Here is an 11,583-nt window from a genome sequence, read left to right on the forward strand (position 1 = left end):
ATGAGGGAACACAATTTACATTACATGCAATTAATGAATTAACAAAAACCAATTACATCACCTGATATGAACTCTCGAATTGTAAACTACGGGAACGAAACTCTCTCGAAGGTAGTAGGTAGTGTCCTTCTTCACATTCCAAAAAGGCGCCGAACTTCCTTTCAACAAATAAAAACCCTCTTCACCCCTGAGTCGGAAACTAACCCACCCCGGAATGGAAATTTCCATCCTATCTAACAGTAAATCCGGCTGTTGTTATTTAGTATTCCTCTTTTCAAAAACCAGGTACCTAACCCCAATTGATTACAAAAACATTCAAATTCTAAAAATAAAATTCTAGGTATTTTGGTAGTGGCTTCGCTACCGGGAAGGACGGCAGTGTCCGGCTTCTTTGGTTGCGTTCGTAGATTTTGTTTTTGATGTTAAGTATCCAGCCTTTGTCATAAAGGTATGCCCATCTCAAAAATGCAAATTTTAAAAGCCTACAGGCATTACAAAACAGACAGGCCAGACCTAAGGACAGCGGAAATCTTAGCCCGGCTTAGTAACATTTGGGATGTGAGTATTTATGCATTGAACTTAACTTTCGGTCTAATTTTGGGGTTTGTACTATTCTAGGTATCAGAAAAAACCATTGAAAGAATTATCCGGCTGGATACTTTTGAATTGAAACCTTTTGGCCCACGACCTAAAACTTATATATAAAAATTTTTCATTTCGGGAAGATTTGCAACGACTGATTTGGAATTATCACTCGAAAAATGAACACTTTACTTTGGCTGACTTACTAAAGGGACGCGCGGGAAAATTTTGATTTTGATATACAACATTCTAAAATCAATGGGTTATAAATAACGGGCGATCAAGAATGAGTGACTGTCGAGTCGCCTTTGAAAGTTCAAGTTAAGTAGGATTTCCCATGTAAACAAAAATTCCAAAAGTGACTAGACGGTCACTCATTTTTGATCGCTATGTACAAACACGTAAATGGACGTAAAATTCTCTGTGAACAAAAATATGTTGTTGCATCCAAAATTACATTTTTGAGGAAATTCTTGCAATAACAAAATTCAAGTGAAAATATAACATTCGTGTATCTGGACGAAACTTGGATTTTCCAAAATGGATCCAGCGTTCGAAAAGGGGTACACGATTCACAAATTAAAAGTAATCCGTCTAAAATTAAATCAGAAGGGAGCGTTTTACTGTTTTGCATGCGGGGTCTCGTTTTGGATTTTTGGAAGGGTGTAATCTATTACAAACTTCAAATAGTAACGAGGTAGAATCCATAATTTCAAACAGTTCCAAGATTGGGCTACTAGTTCAAAAGTTACAGCCCTTTGAATTTTTTTCAAATTGGTTTCTAGTCTATAACTTTTGATTGAGAAGTCTGATCGAAAAAGTACGAATTGTTTTGGATTCTACGCACCAAAATTAATAAGAAAAAGTGTTTTCCCGAGAATTTTTGGTGCAGTCGATTTTTGGTTAAAAAGGAAGGTTTATACACTGCCTTTTTTTGAGCCCCGAAAAAAAAATTGTCTCACATCGACCCGGAAAAAAAATTTTCTTATAGAATGTGGCCTGTAGAATCCATAATTTCAAACAGTTCCAAGATTGGGCTACTAGTTCAAAAGTTAAAGCCCTTTGAATTTTCTTTCGAAATTGGTTTCTAGTCTATAACTTTTGATTGAGAAGTCTGATCGAAAAAGTACGAAATGTTTTGGATTCTACGCACCAAAATTAATAAGAAAAAGTGTTTTCCCGAGAAATTTTGGTGCAGTCGATTTTTGGTAAAAAAGGAAGGTTATACACTGCCTTTTTTTGAGCCTCGAAAAAAAAATTGTCTCAGATCGACCCGGAAAAAAAATTTTCTTATAGAATGTGGCCTGTAGAATCCATAATTTCAAACAGTTCCAAGATTGGGCTACTAGTTCAAAGGTTACAGCCCTTTGAATTTTCTTTCGAAATTGGTTTCTAGTCTATAACTTTTGATTGAGAAGTCTGATCGAAAAATTACGAATTGATTTGGATTCTACGCACCCAAATTAATAAGAAAAAGTGTTTTCCCGAGAAATTTTGGTGTAGTCGATTTTTGGTAAAAAAAAGGAAAGTTATACACTGCCTTTTTTTGGGCCCCGAAAAAAAATTGTCTAACATCGACCCGGAAAAAAATTTTTCTTATAGAATGTGGCGTGTAGAATCCATAATTTCAAACAGTTCCAAGATTGGGCTACTAGTTCAAAAGTTACAGCCCTTTGGGTGGTTAATCAATTACTTCCATCACGCAGCTGCTCTAAGACTAAAAGGTTCCCCAAAGAATAGGAAGCTACCCACCGTAAATAAGATTAACAGAAATGTACTAATCATCAAACAGCACAGACGGAAAACAAAAGACCCAAGGAAGAACATTCCAATGGCACCGCAGAAGCAAGAACTACACTCAAGCGCAGTTAGGTATCTAGCTATTACTAAGCATATAATTGTAAATATATAACAGCCTTTTGAAATTAATAATGTTCATTAGAGCCATTTGCCTACTCAATAAAGTATGAAACGTATTGAGCAAGTTGTTTCTCATGAAATTTATACGTATTAACCTTAAACAAAATTACCACAAAATCCAAAACTAAATCTTGTGATGATCTTAGCCTCCTAATATCTCGGCGAGCTAATGTCAACTTCAAGTCACACACGGATATTGGACCATATTCTGTAGTAGCGGGAATGCCACACTAACATGGCTGCCTATTTGAATATTCTCACTTACATTTCCCGCGAGAACCTGTTACTCTGGGGCCACTCCGAGTGCGCTAAGATCGTGATCGTCATGTAGGACACCTACGTTGTGTAATAACTGGGTTCTCAGCAGGCACTGAGGGCGTTTTATGGGTAAGGAACACCAAAAAGCAATAGTTGATTAAGTTTATATTGCAGCTAATACCAAAACGGTGCCCCTGCAGAGGGTCTTAAGCAGTTCTATACTACTCCGGCATTTACCTTACGAATTAGGAAAACTGCAGGGAAATCTAATTCGGAGTAGTCCTATAATGAACAACATCCAATGTACAGCACTTTTGAGCCCTCTCGAAATCGGGGTAACTACTACAAACACGCTATGAGTAACCAAAATGGGATCGAGCCATTCCCCAGGTATTACAACACATACATCGGACAAAACTAAGAAATGTCAAATATACCTCGCCGGGCGGGGGGAAGTACCCAAGACCAGTGGAGACCCTGTAGTCAAGGGCTAAAGTTGTTGGGTTCGGAACGAGTGAAAATGTTAGTGTTAGGTTCACCAAGGCCGTATAAACTTGAATAGCTCGATCCCCTCTAAACAAGCACACTTCCCTCTTGATTACTCACAGTCCCAAATAAACAAATATAATGAAATGCAATGGAATAATCGAGAGTGACTAAAAAGCACAATACACAAATTAAATATGTACACATGCAAGTATGTAAAGCACAGATACAGCCCTACCGACAATGAAACATGATTGCCAATACCAACAAAGGTTACACATTTAAGGTACAAGTGATTGAATTCAGTAAGTACATAAGTAAAGGGTTACAATCTGCATTCAAGTTACACACATTTATAGATTAATTGAATAAAGCAAATACCTCACCTGATATAACAAAGCAAAAGCACACAGCAATGATTAAGGTATAACAAAATATTTCAAGACAAGCCGTACTTTACACTTCAGCCGGTTACAAGACAAAGACCATGAACACACATGTTAAATCCTATTTATTTGACCAACCCAAGCCACGCGGTAATTTGATCTGCTAATACCCCTAAACCACCCCAAAATCGCCCATTCCCTGCATTTCCCGCATTTCTAAGAAAAAAGTGGACTGCAGGTGTTGAAATTGTAAACACATGTCGTCTTCCAAGAAATTCCATCCGTCTCATCTTCGCTCTCTTTCCCTTTTCTGTAATCCCACCAGATTTCTGTTGGCAGCTTGTGTAACCTACATGATGTATAGGGTGCTTCGTATCGACAATCATATTCACAGGAAGTTGTTAAGGTTGGGGCATCTCAATCTGGCAACTAGGTTTTGCAAATTGACAGGAAATTATCATTTTGTATAAAATGGACATAACCTAATGAGTGACAGCACATATAAACAGTGAATTTCATCACCCTAACATGGCCTACTACTTGGACAACTATTGAACGGAGTATACTTCTCTTTTATATATGAGGTATACAAAACAAATGCACCAATGCACGTAGATAAAGCCTGGCTGTAGCTCAAGTACCGTAAAGGTGGGTTGATAGCTGGTTGAAGTTCGGCATTTACGTTTCCGTTGGCCCGTTTTTAACAAGAGTGAGGTTATGTTTGTTACAAATAGTGTGCCAGTGATAATGAGATAACAAAGTATTTTCACTTTCATACGTATCTACGTACTGAAAATCACGGTGGGTACCTACAGTACAAAAAAAATTTAGGTTATCGTTATAGTTTGTACGTACGATGTGGTGGGTATCGCTATAAACCTTAACAAAGTGCACTCTCTGTTTGACCGATGCAGAGAGAGCTATGGGATTTTGTAATGAGTCACAATGAGCACATTTACAATTTTTAGAAACTTTATGTTTTAGAAGGTGTTGTTGAGTAGCGTTTGATATTTGTCGGGTAATTACAATTGGTACATTTAAAATGTTTAAAATCCATTAATCTATTAAAAGGTGTTGTTTAAAGATGTATTTGTTATTCGTCTCCTAATTACAATTGGATCATTTAAAATCGATATGTTTCAAAAGGTGCCGTTTCAGATATCGCTTATTTTTTGTTACATAATCACAATGAGAACATTTAAAATCTTTAGAATCGGTATGCCTTAGAAGGTGTTGTCTTAAGTTGTCTTTGTTATTGGTCTTGTAATCACAATTCGTACACTTAAAATATTTAGAAACTACATGTTTTAAAAGGTGTCGTTTGAGATATCGTTTATTATTTGTTCCATAATCACAATGAGCACATTTAAAATCTTTAGAATCGAAATGCCTTAAAAGGTGTTCTTTAAAGTTGTATTTGTTATTTGTCTTGTGATCACAATATGCACATTTGAAATTTTTAGAATCGGTATGATTTAAAAGATGTCGTTTTAAGTGGTATTTATTATGTGTATTGTAATCACAATTAGTACATTGTAGCACATGTCTGTTTGTCAAAATGTGTTGTCGAAACAGTTGTTTATTTTTTGTTCCATAATCACAATGATCACAGTTAAATATTTCTGAAACCCCTTCATTATCAAGCGATTTGGAGCATTGTGCAGTAATGGTAATTTCGTCCTTTACTGTAACCAATGCTTCGTTCTTTATTAAAATATTTCCTTGCAGATCAGAATGAATTTCTTCTTCTTGTTTTGGCTCGATTTTAATGAATGGTGGGAAATCATTTCCGTCCATATCTACCTTATCTAGCATCAATAACGTTATCAATTTCGTTTGTTTATCATAAATAAAATTTGATAATAAACAATACACATTTGTAGTCACTAGTCACACTCTGACTGTAGCTCACGTACCGGTAAGGGTCAATTTTCTGTTTCAAAAACGTTTCACTTCCAGTGGCGGAGCCTTGGGTTTTTTTTTATACTGTTCACTCAATTAGATTAATAAGTAAAGGCGAATTCGCATGCATCCGATATGCGCTATAGTTTTTAGATGAGCTTGCTTCTACACTAACATATTTTTGGTAGTCCTGTAAATATCTACATTGGTAACGTAGAAATTTCATATGCAAACATGCTGTAACAAGTGTAAAATTCCTCCGTTAGATGCCGGCTGCGGTCGTCCCCATCTTTTGAATTAAGTTCTTGGTCTCGTTCATGCGCCTGGATGTTTCTCCATATACCAATAGTTTATTCTTTAATATATAAAAGGAACCACAAATGTTTATTGTTTCTATAAAGCAATCGAACAAAAACATTTGTGGTTCCTTTTATATATTAAAGAATCTCAACGAACCCCAAAAAATGGAGAATTACATTACATATAAAGTAGTTTATTATATTTCTTTATCTAAAATATTTTAAATCGACATGCGTTTCCGCCACTAAGCAAATGTCTACTTACTTCTAATTCTAATTAACTTCTAACAGGTATAAGTTGGAGAATCTTAATTAATTAATAACAGATTACTTTTATGTTATGTCTTGCTCTGAGATAATCATTACTACATGCACAGACATTATTATTAACGTAAGTTTTGAAAGGTGTTCATTAAAGCGGTATTTATCATTTGTCTTGTAATCACAATTAGCACATTTAAAATCTTTAGAGCCAATATGATTTAAACAGTGTCGGTTAAAGTTGGTTTTGTTATTTGTCTCATAATCGCAATGTCCGCATTTAAAATCTTTCGAGTCAGTATGATTTAAAAGGTGTTTTTTAAGGTTCGATCTGTAATTTGTCTCGTAATCACAATTAGTACATTTAAAATCTTTAGAATTGCTATGTATTAAAAGGTGTCGTTTAAGATATCCTTCATTATTTGTTCCATAATCACAATTAGCACATTTAAAATCTTTAGGGCCAGTATGTTTTAAACGGTGTCGGTTAAAGTTGGTTTTGAAATGTGTTTCATAATCGCAATGTCCACATTTAAAATTTTTCGAGTCAGTATGATTTAAAAGGTGTTTTTTAAGATTCGATTTGTAATTTGTCTCGTAATCACAATTAGTACATTTAAAATCTTTAGAATCGCTATGTATTAAAAAGTTTCGTTTAAGATATCCTTCATTATTTGTTCCATAATCACAATGAACACATTTAAAAACTTTAGAATCGACATGTCTTAAAAGGTGCCTTTTAAGATATCGTTTATTCCATGTGACATAATCACAATGAGCACAGTGAAAGACATTTTGCTTTAAAGGATGTAGTTTAACTTGAAGCTTACTATTTGTTTTGTGTTGTTCGAAGTCACATTTGAAATCATTGGAAATATGACTTTTAATATTCCATCCACAATCACTTTGTTTTTGTACTTCATTATCGAGCGATTTGGAACACTGTGCAGAAATGGCAATTTCTTCGTCCTTTATTGTAACCAATGCTTCGTTGCTTACTAAAATGTTTTCTTGAAGATTGGAATGGATTTCTTCTTCTTGTTTTGGTTCGATTTTAATGAGTGGTAGGACATCATGTTCATCCATATCTAGCATCAATAACGTTATCAATTACATTGTTGTTTATCAATAATAAAAACAAACTTTGGTATTTCTTACCAGCAACAGTCCTATCTATAGCTCATGATAACTATAAACCTAAATGATCACTGGCCGTAGCTCAAGTACCGGTAAGGGTTAACAAAATAACAACTTTCAGGTTCATACACGGACCTCTTAAATGAATGGAGTGCCAATCATCCTATGATGGATCATGAAAATGTCCTGCATATGTTAGCCGCCATTGCACAGTATAGGGATCAGGCAATCCTATATTATATAGCATCCTTGCCTTGTCCCTATTACTTCTACTTCCGCACTGAGCAACAGCACAAAAGTTGGGCATTGTTTTGGGTGTATAGAAATTAATTTAAGTACTTACTCTTATTTTAATAATTGAAAGTTTATACCGTATAAACAACAGCGGTGTATCCACAGGCTTACTAACAGCTGATTTATGGTCACGTGCTGCACGCGTTCTATAGTAAACATGTGCACCAAATGCAACAATTCAACAACCTTAAGGTCGATTTTGGCAATGGAACCATACAACAGTTTAAACTACAGAGAGAGACTTATAAACTTGAGATGGCCATACCTTTATGACAAAGGCTGGATACTTAACATCAAAAACAAAATCTACGAACGCAACCAAACTAACCAATAACTACTATTTACCAAGTACTGTTAAGAGTATTGTATTATATTTCAGGAAACCCAGTGGTAGCTTGTTTATTAACGTCAACCCCTTTAGCTTCTACGAACACGAGTCGAGGGTTTCTCTGGCAGAGGTCTTCCCTCGCACAGGCCTACTCGTTAGGGACTTCTGCATTTCCAAATTATTAGGGAATCCGTTTGGGTAGCAATAAATACTTTAGGCCGCATTTGACTGTTTCTTTTCCTTCCCGATAGCAACTCCCATTCCGAGTGTAACGGTTACAACTTGACGGTGAGTAAAATGTAGGGTCTCTGTCCTAGGCGATCCGATCACGAGCCACTTGTTCCGGCAGAGGAGAAGGCTGGACATGGTTGCCATATCCTGTTAGTATTTTCCCGCCGTATTTGAATTTAGTGTTCGGGAGTGAAGTTAGTTGGCCCCTTAAGATCATTACACACCACATAAATAGAGGTTAGGGTACTGAACAAGTGGAAAACGTAAATCGTATAAAATTCGATCTCAGCTCGACAGAGGGCAGCAAATTTGCCTTCTATGTTCTATCAAGAGCTATAAATAGACTGTTGCTGGTAAGGTATTTGTATTGTTTAAAATATCTAAAGTTTGTCTTTATTTTTGATAAACAAAAACGTAATTGGAACATTTTTCTTGATAATATTGTTGATGCTAGACATGGAGGGAAATGATGTCATGGCACTCATTAAAATCGAACCAAAACAAGAAGAAGAACTCCATTCCAATTTTCAAGAAAACATTTTAGTAAGTAACGAAGCATTGGTTACAATAAAGGAAGAAGAAATTACGATTACCGCACAGTGCTTCAAATCGCTCGATCATGAAGGGGTACAACAACAAACTGATTGTGAAGAAAATATTAAAACTCAAATTTCCAACGACTTCAAATGTGACTTCGGACAACACACAACACATAGTAAGCGGCAAATTAAACAACGTCGTTTAAAGCAAAATGTTTCAGAAGGGTTTAACTGTGCTCATTGTAATTATAGCGCAAAGAATAAACGATCTCTTAAACAACACCTTTTAAAACATATTGATTCTAAACTTTTTAAATGCGCTCATTGCGATTATGGAACACACAATGAAGGATATCTTAAACGACACCTTTTAATACATACCGATTCTAAAGATTTTAAATGTGTCAATTGTGATTACGAGACAAGTAACAAATACCACTTTAAACAACACTTTTTAACACATAAAGTTTCTAAAGATTTTAAATGCGCTAATTGTGATTACGAGACAAAGTACAGATCCAGCCTTAAAAGACACCTTTTAAATCATGCAAACTCTAAAGTTTTAAAATGTGCCCATTGTAATTATGAAACAATTTACAAAACCAAATTTAACCGACACCGTTTAAATCATACTGGCTCTAGAGATTTTAAATGTGCTAATTGTGATTACAAGACAAATAAAAAATATTGCTTTAAACAACACCTTTTAGTACATAAAGTTGCTAAAGATCTTAAATGTGCTAATTGCGATTACGAGACCAATAACAAATACTGCTTTAAACAACACATTTTAACACATAAAGTTTCTAAAGATCTTAAATGTGCTAATTGTGATTACAAAACAAACAACAAGAAGAACATTAAACGACACCTTTTAACCCATAAAGTTTCTAAAGATTTTAAATGTGCTCATTGTGATTACGAGACAAGTTACAAACACTCCCTTAAGCAACACGTTTTAAAACATACCAATTCAACACGTTTTAAATGTGCCCATTGTAATTACAAGACAAGTAACAAGTGCTACTTTAAACACGTTTTAAATCATTCCGATTCTAAAGACTTTAAATGTGCTCATTGTGATTATGAGACAAGTCACAAATACTACTTCAAGCAACACGTTTTAAATCATACCAATCCAAACAATTTTAAATGTGCTCATTGTGATTACAAAACAAGTAACAAGTACTACTTTAAACTACATGTTTTAAATCATACCAACTCTACAGTTTTTAAATGTCCTAATTGTAATTACGATACTAATAACAAACGCTACTTTAATCGACACCTTTTAAAACATATCGATTCTAAAAATTTTAAATGTGCTATTTGTGATTATAAGACAACTAGCAATTTCCACTTTAAACGACACGTATTAAAACATACCGATTCTAAACACATTTTAAATCATGTCCATTCTAAAGATTTTAAATGTGCTAAATGTAAATTCGAGACAAATTACAAAAGGAACCTTCATCGACACTTTTTAACACATAGCTAAAGATGTTAATTGTGATTACAAGACAAAAGATAAAAACCGCTTTAAAGAACACATAAGTTTTGAAATATTTTAAATGTGTTCATTGCGATTATAAGTCAAACCTTTTAAGGCACACAAACCGTTTTTACAAGGAACAAATTTCTCATGAACTTAAATATTGTTTCTTAATCGTGTGGCTTCATGAGAGGTAGATCTACGTGTTCTAACATATGTTAATAATAATGTTTGTGGATGTGGAATATTTATTAAGTGTTGATTATCTCCGAGCAATACATAACATAAAAGTACCTAATGTTGAATGTGATGTAATGATGTGAATGTTGAATAATTATTTGCCATTATCTGACATCACAATAAATTATTAATAGGGTTAAGTGGTAGAACAGATTGTAGTTTGCTACACATCTGAACTTCGCTCTTTTGGAATAACGTAATAAATTTAGTTTAATATTCACTAGAATTATGCATTGTTTCTTTTGTACGTTATCCAATAAATGACTATTATTATTATTATCTATTATAAATTATTAAGATTTTTAAATTTTCTCCTATTTTTCCCTGTTAGAAGTTAGAAGTAGACATTTGCTTAGTTGCGAACACGCATGTCCATTTAAAGGTAAATTAATTTTTTCATTTACGCATAATTATATATTGACAGTTTGTAACGATTTATTTTTTCCATTGTTGACTGTTTATTTCTGGTTGAAAAATCCTGGTAACTTTTGAAGCGGTTCTATAAATGGCTCCACCTATTGTTGGAATTTATCAATACAATTGCTTGACGCAAAAATTTTCTTGCCTTGATCCGTGCGTGTCTATGTACATCTCCTTATCTTTCGTAAGCCGTATCGAGATACACTTCGTTTACGATAAACAGCTGAAAGAGCGAGTTAGAACGCCTGGAATTTTAATTGCCATCATCCATGTATGTGGACGAAATGTACCTATACTCTAGTGAGGATTTACATTGTGCTCTTTTCTATTTATCGTAAGTACCGCCATGTGCATTTCGTTTATTTAGAGAACCCTTTTGTTAACCCTCTAGGTTCGGCTGTCATTTGTTGTACTACAATTTCCGTCGACAATTTCTACTACATCTACAGTTAGCCCTTTATTTAAGAGGTATGTAATTTTGTTCGTGTCATCAGCGAAGGGGGGGTTACCTTTGATTTCTTTTAGGGTTTTAGTTCGAGTTCAACGTTAACGAGTCAGCGGAGTTTGGAATACGTTGTTACTGTACCTACGATTCCTGTTCGACGTACGAGTTTGTAACCTTGGGTTAAATGTTCATCAACGCCCTCCGGGATATTTCGATAATTCTATCAAAAAAAGGAAATTCTGCATATTTTATTCGGTGTTAACTTCAAATGACAGCGAATGTAACATATCATAACAGTTAAACGCGTTTCTTTCATGATGTTATGATTTTCCGCGAGAATGTGCTGGTTATTACTGGTTT

At 34.6% G+C, this 11,583-nt stretch overlaps 2 protein-coding genes across 6 annotated transcripts; one reads left to right on the forward strand and one right to left on the reverse strand.

The window, feature by feature from the left end:
• Positions 1-6,059: 6,059 nt before the first annotated feature.
• Positions 6,060-8,294, reverse strand: LOC116179310 (zinc finger protein 525-like). 5 transcript variants are annotated; one of them, XM_031499067.1, is made up of 2 exons: positions 7,575-8,294; positions 6,060-7,511 (listed from the first exon to the last, which is right to left on the reverse strand). In XM_031499067.1, the coding sequence occupies exon 2, from the start codon at positions 7,187-7,189 to the stop codon at positions 6,167-6,169; it is 1,023 nt and encodes a 340-aa protein (XP_031354927.1). In that variant the 5' UTR covers positions 7,190-7,511; positions 7,575-8,294; the 3' UTR covers positions 6,060-6,166. The 5 variants fall into 5 exon arrangements, with proteins under 5 accessions (XP_031354927.1, XP_031354929.1, XP_031354928.1 ...); XM_031499069.1 differs by having other exon boundaries at positions 6,060-7,182; positions 7,253-8,294; XM_031499068.1 differs by having other exon boundaries at positions 6,060-7,182; positions 7,238-8,294.
• A 157-nt stretch (positions 8,295-8,451) lies between these two features.
• Positions 8,452-9,911, forward strand: LOC116179533 (gastrula zinc finger protein XlCGF46.1-like; the record flags this gene model as incomplete). The annotated part of the gene is made up of 2 exons (XM_031499328.1): positions 8,452-8,799; positions 8,845-9,911. Coding segments are annotated over exons 1-2 (1,335 nt in total), but the record flags the coding sequence as incomplete, so codon positions are not given.
• Positions 9,912-11,583: the final 1,672 nt, after the last annotated feature.

The sequence above is a fragment of the Photinus pyralis genome, unplaced genomic scaffold (genome assembly GCF_008802855.1).
Source record: "Photinus pyralis isolate 1611_PpyrPB1 unplaced genomic scaffold, Ppyr1.3 Ppyr1.4_LG8, whole genome shotgun sequence".
Taxonomy (NCBI): Eukaryota; Metazoa; Arthropoda; class Insecta; order Coleoptera; family Lampyridae; genus Photinus; species Photinus pyralis.

Excerpts from the sequence above, each read along its gene's own strand:
- LOC116179310 (XM_031499067.1), bottom strand. The coding sequence starts at position 7,189 with ATGCTAGATATGGATGAACATGATGTCCTACCACTCATTAAAATCGAA.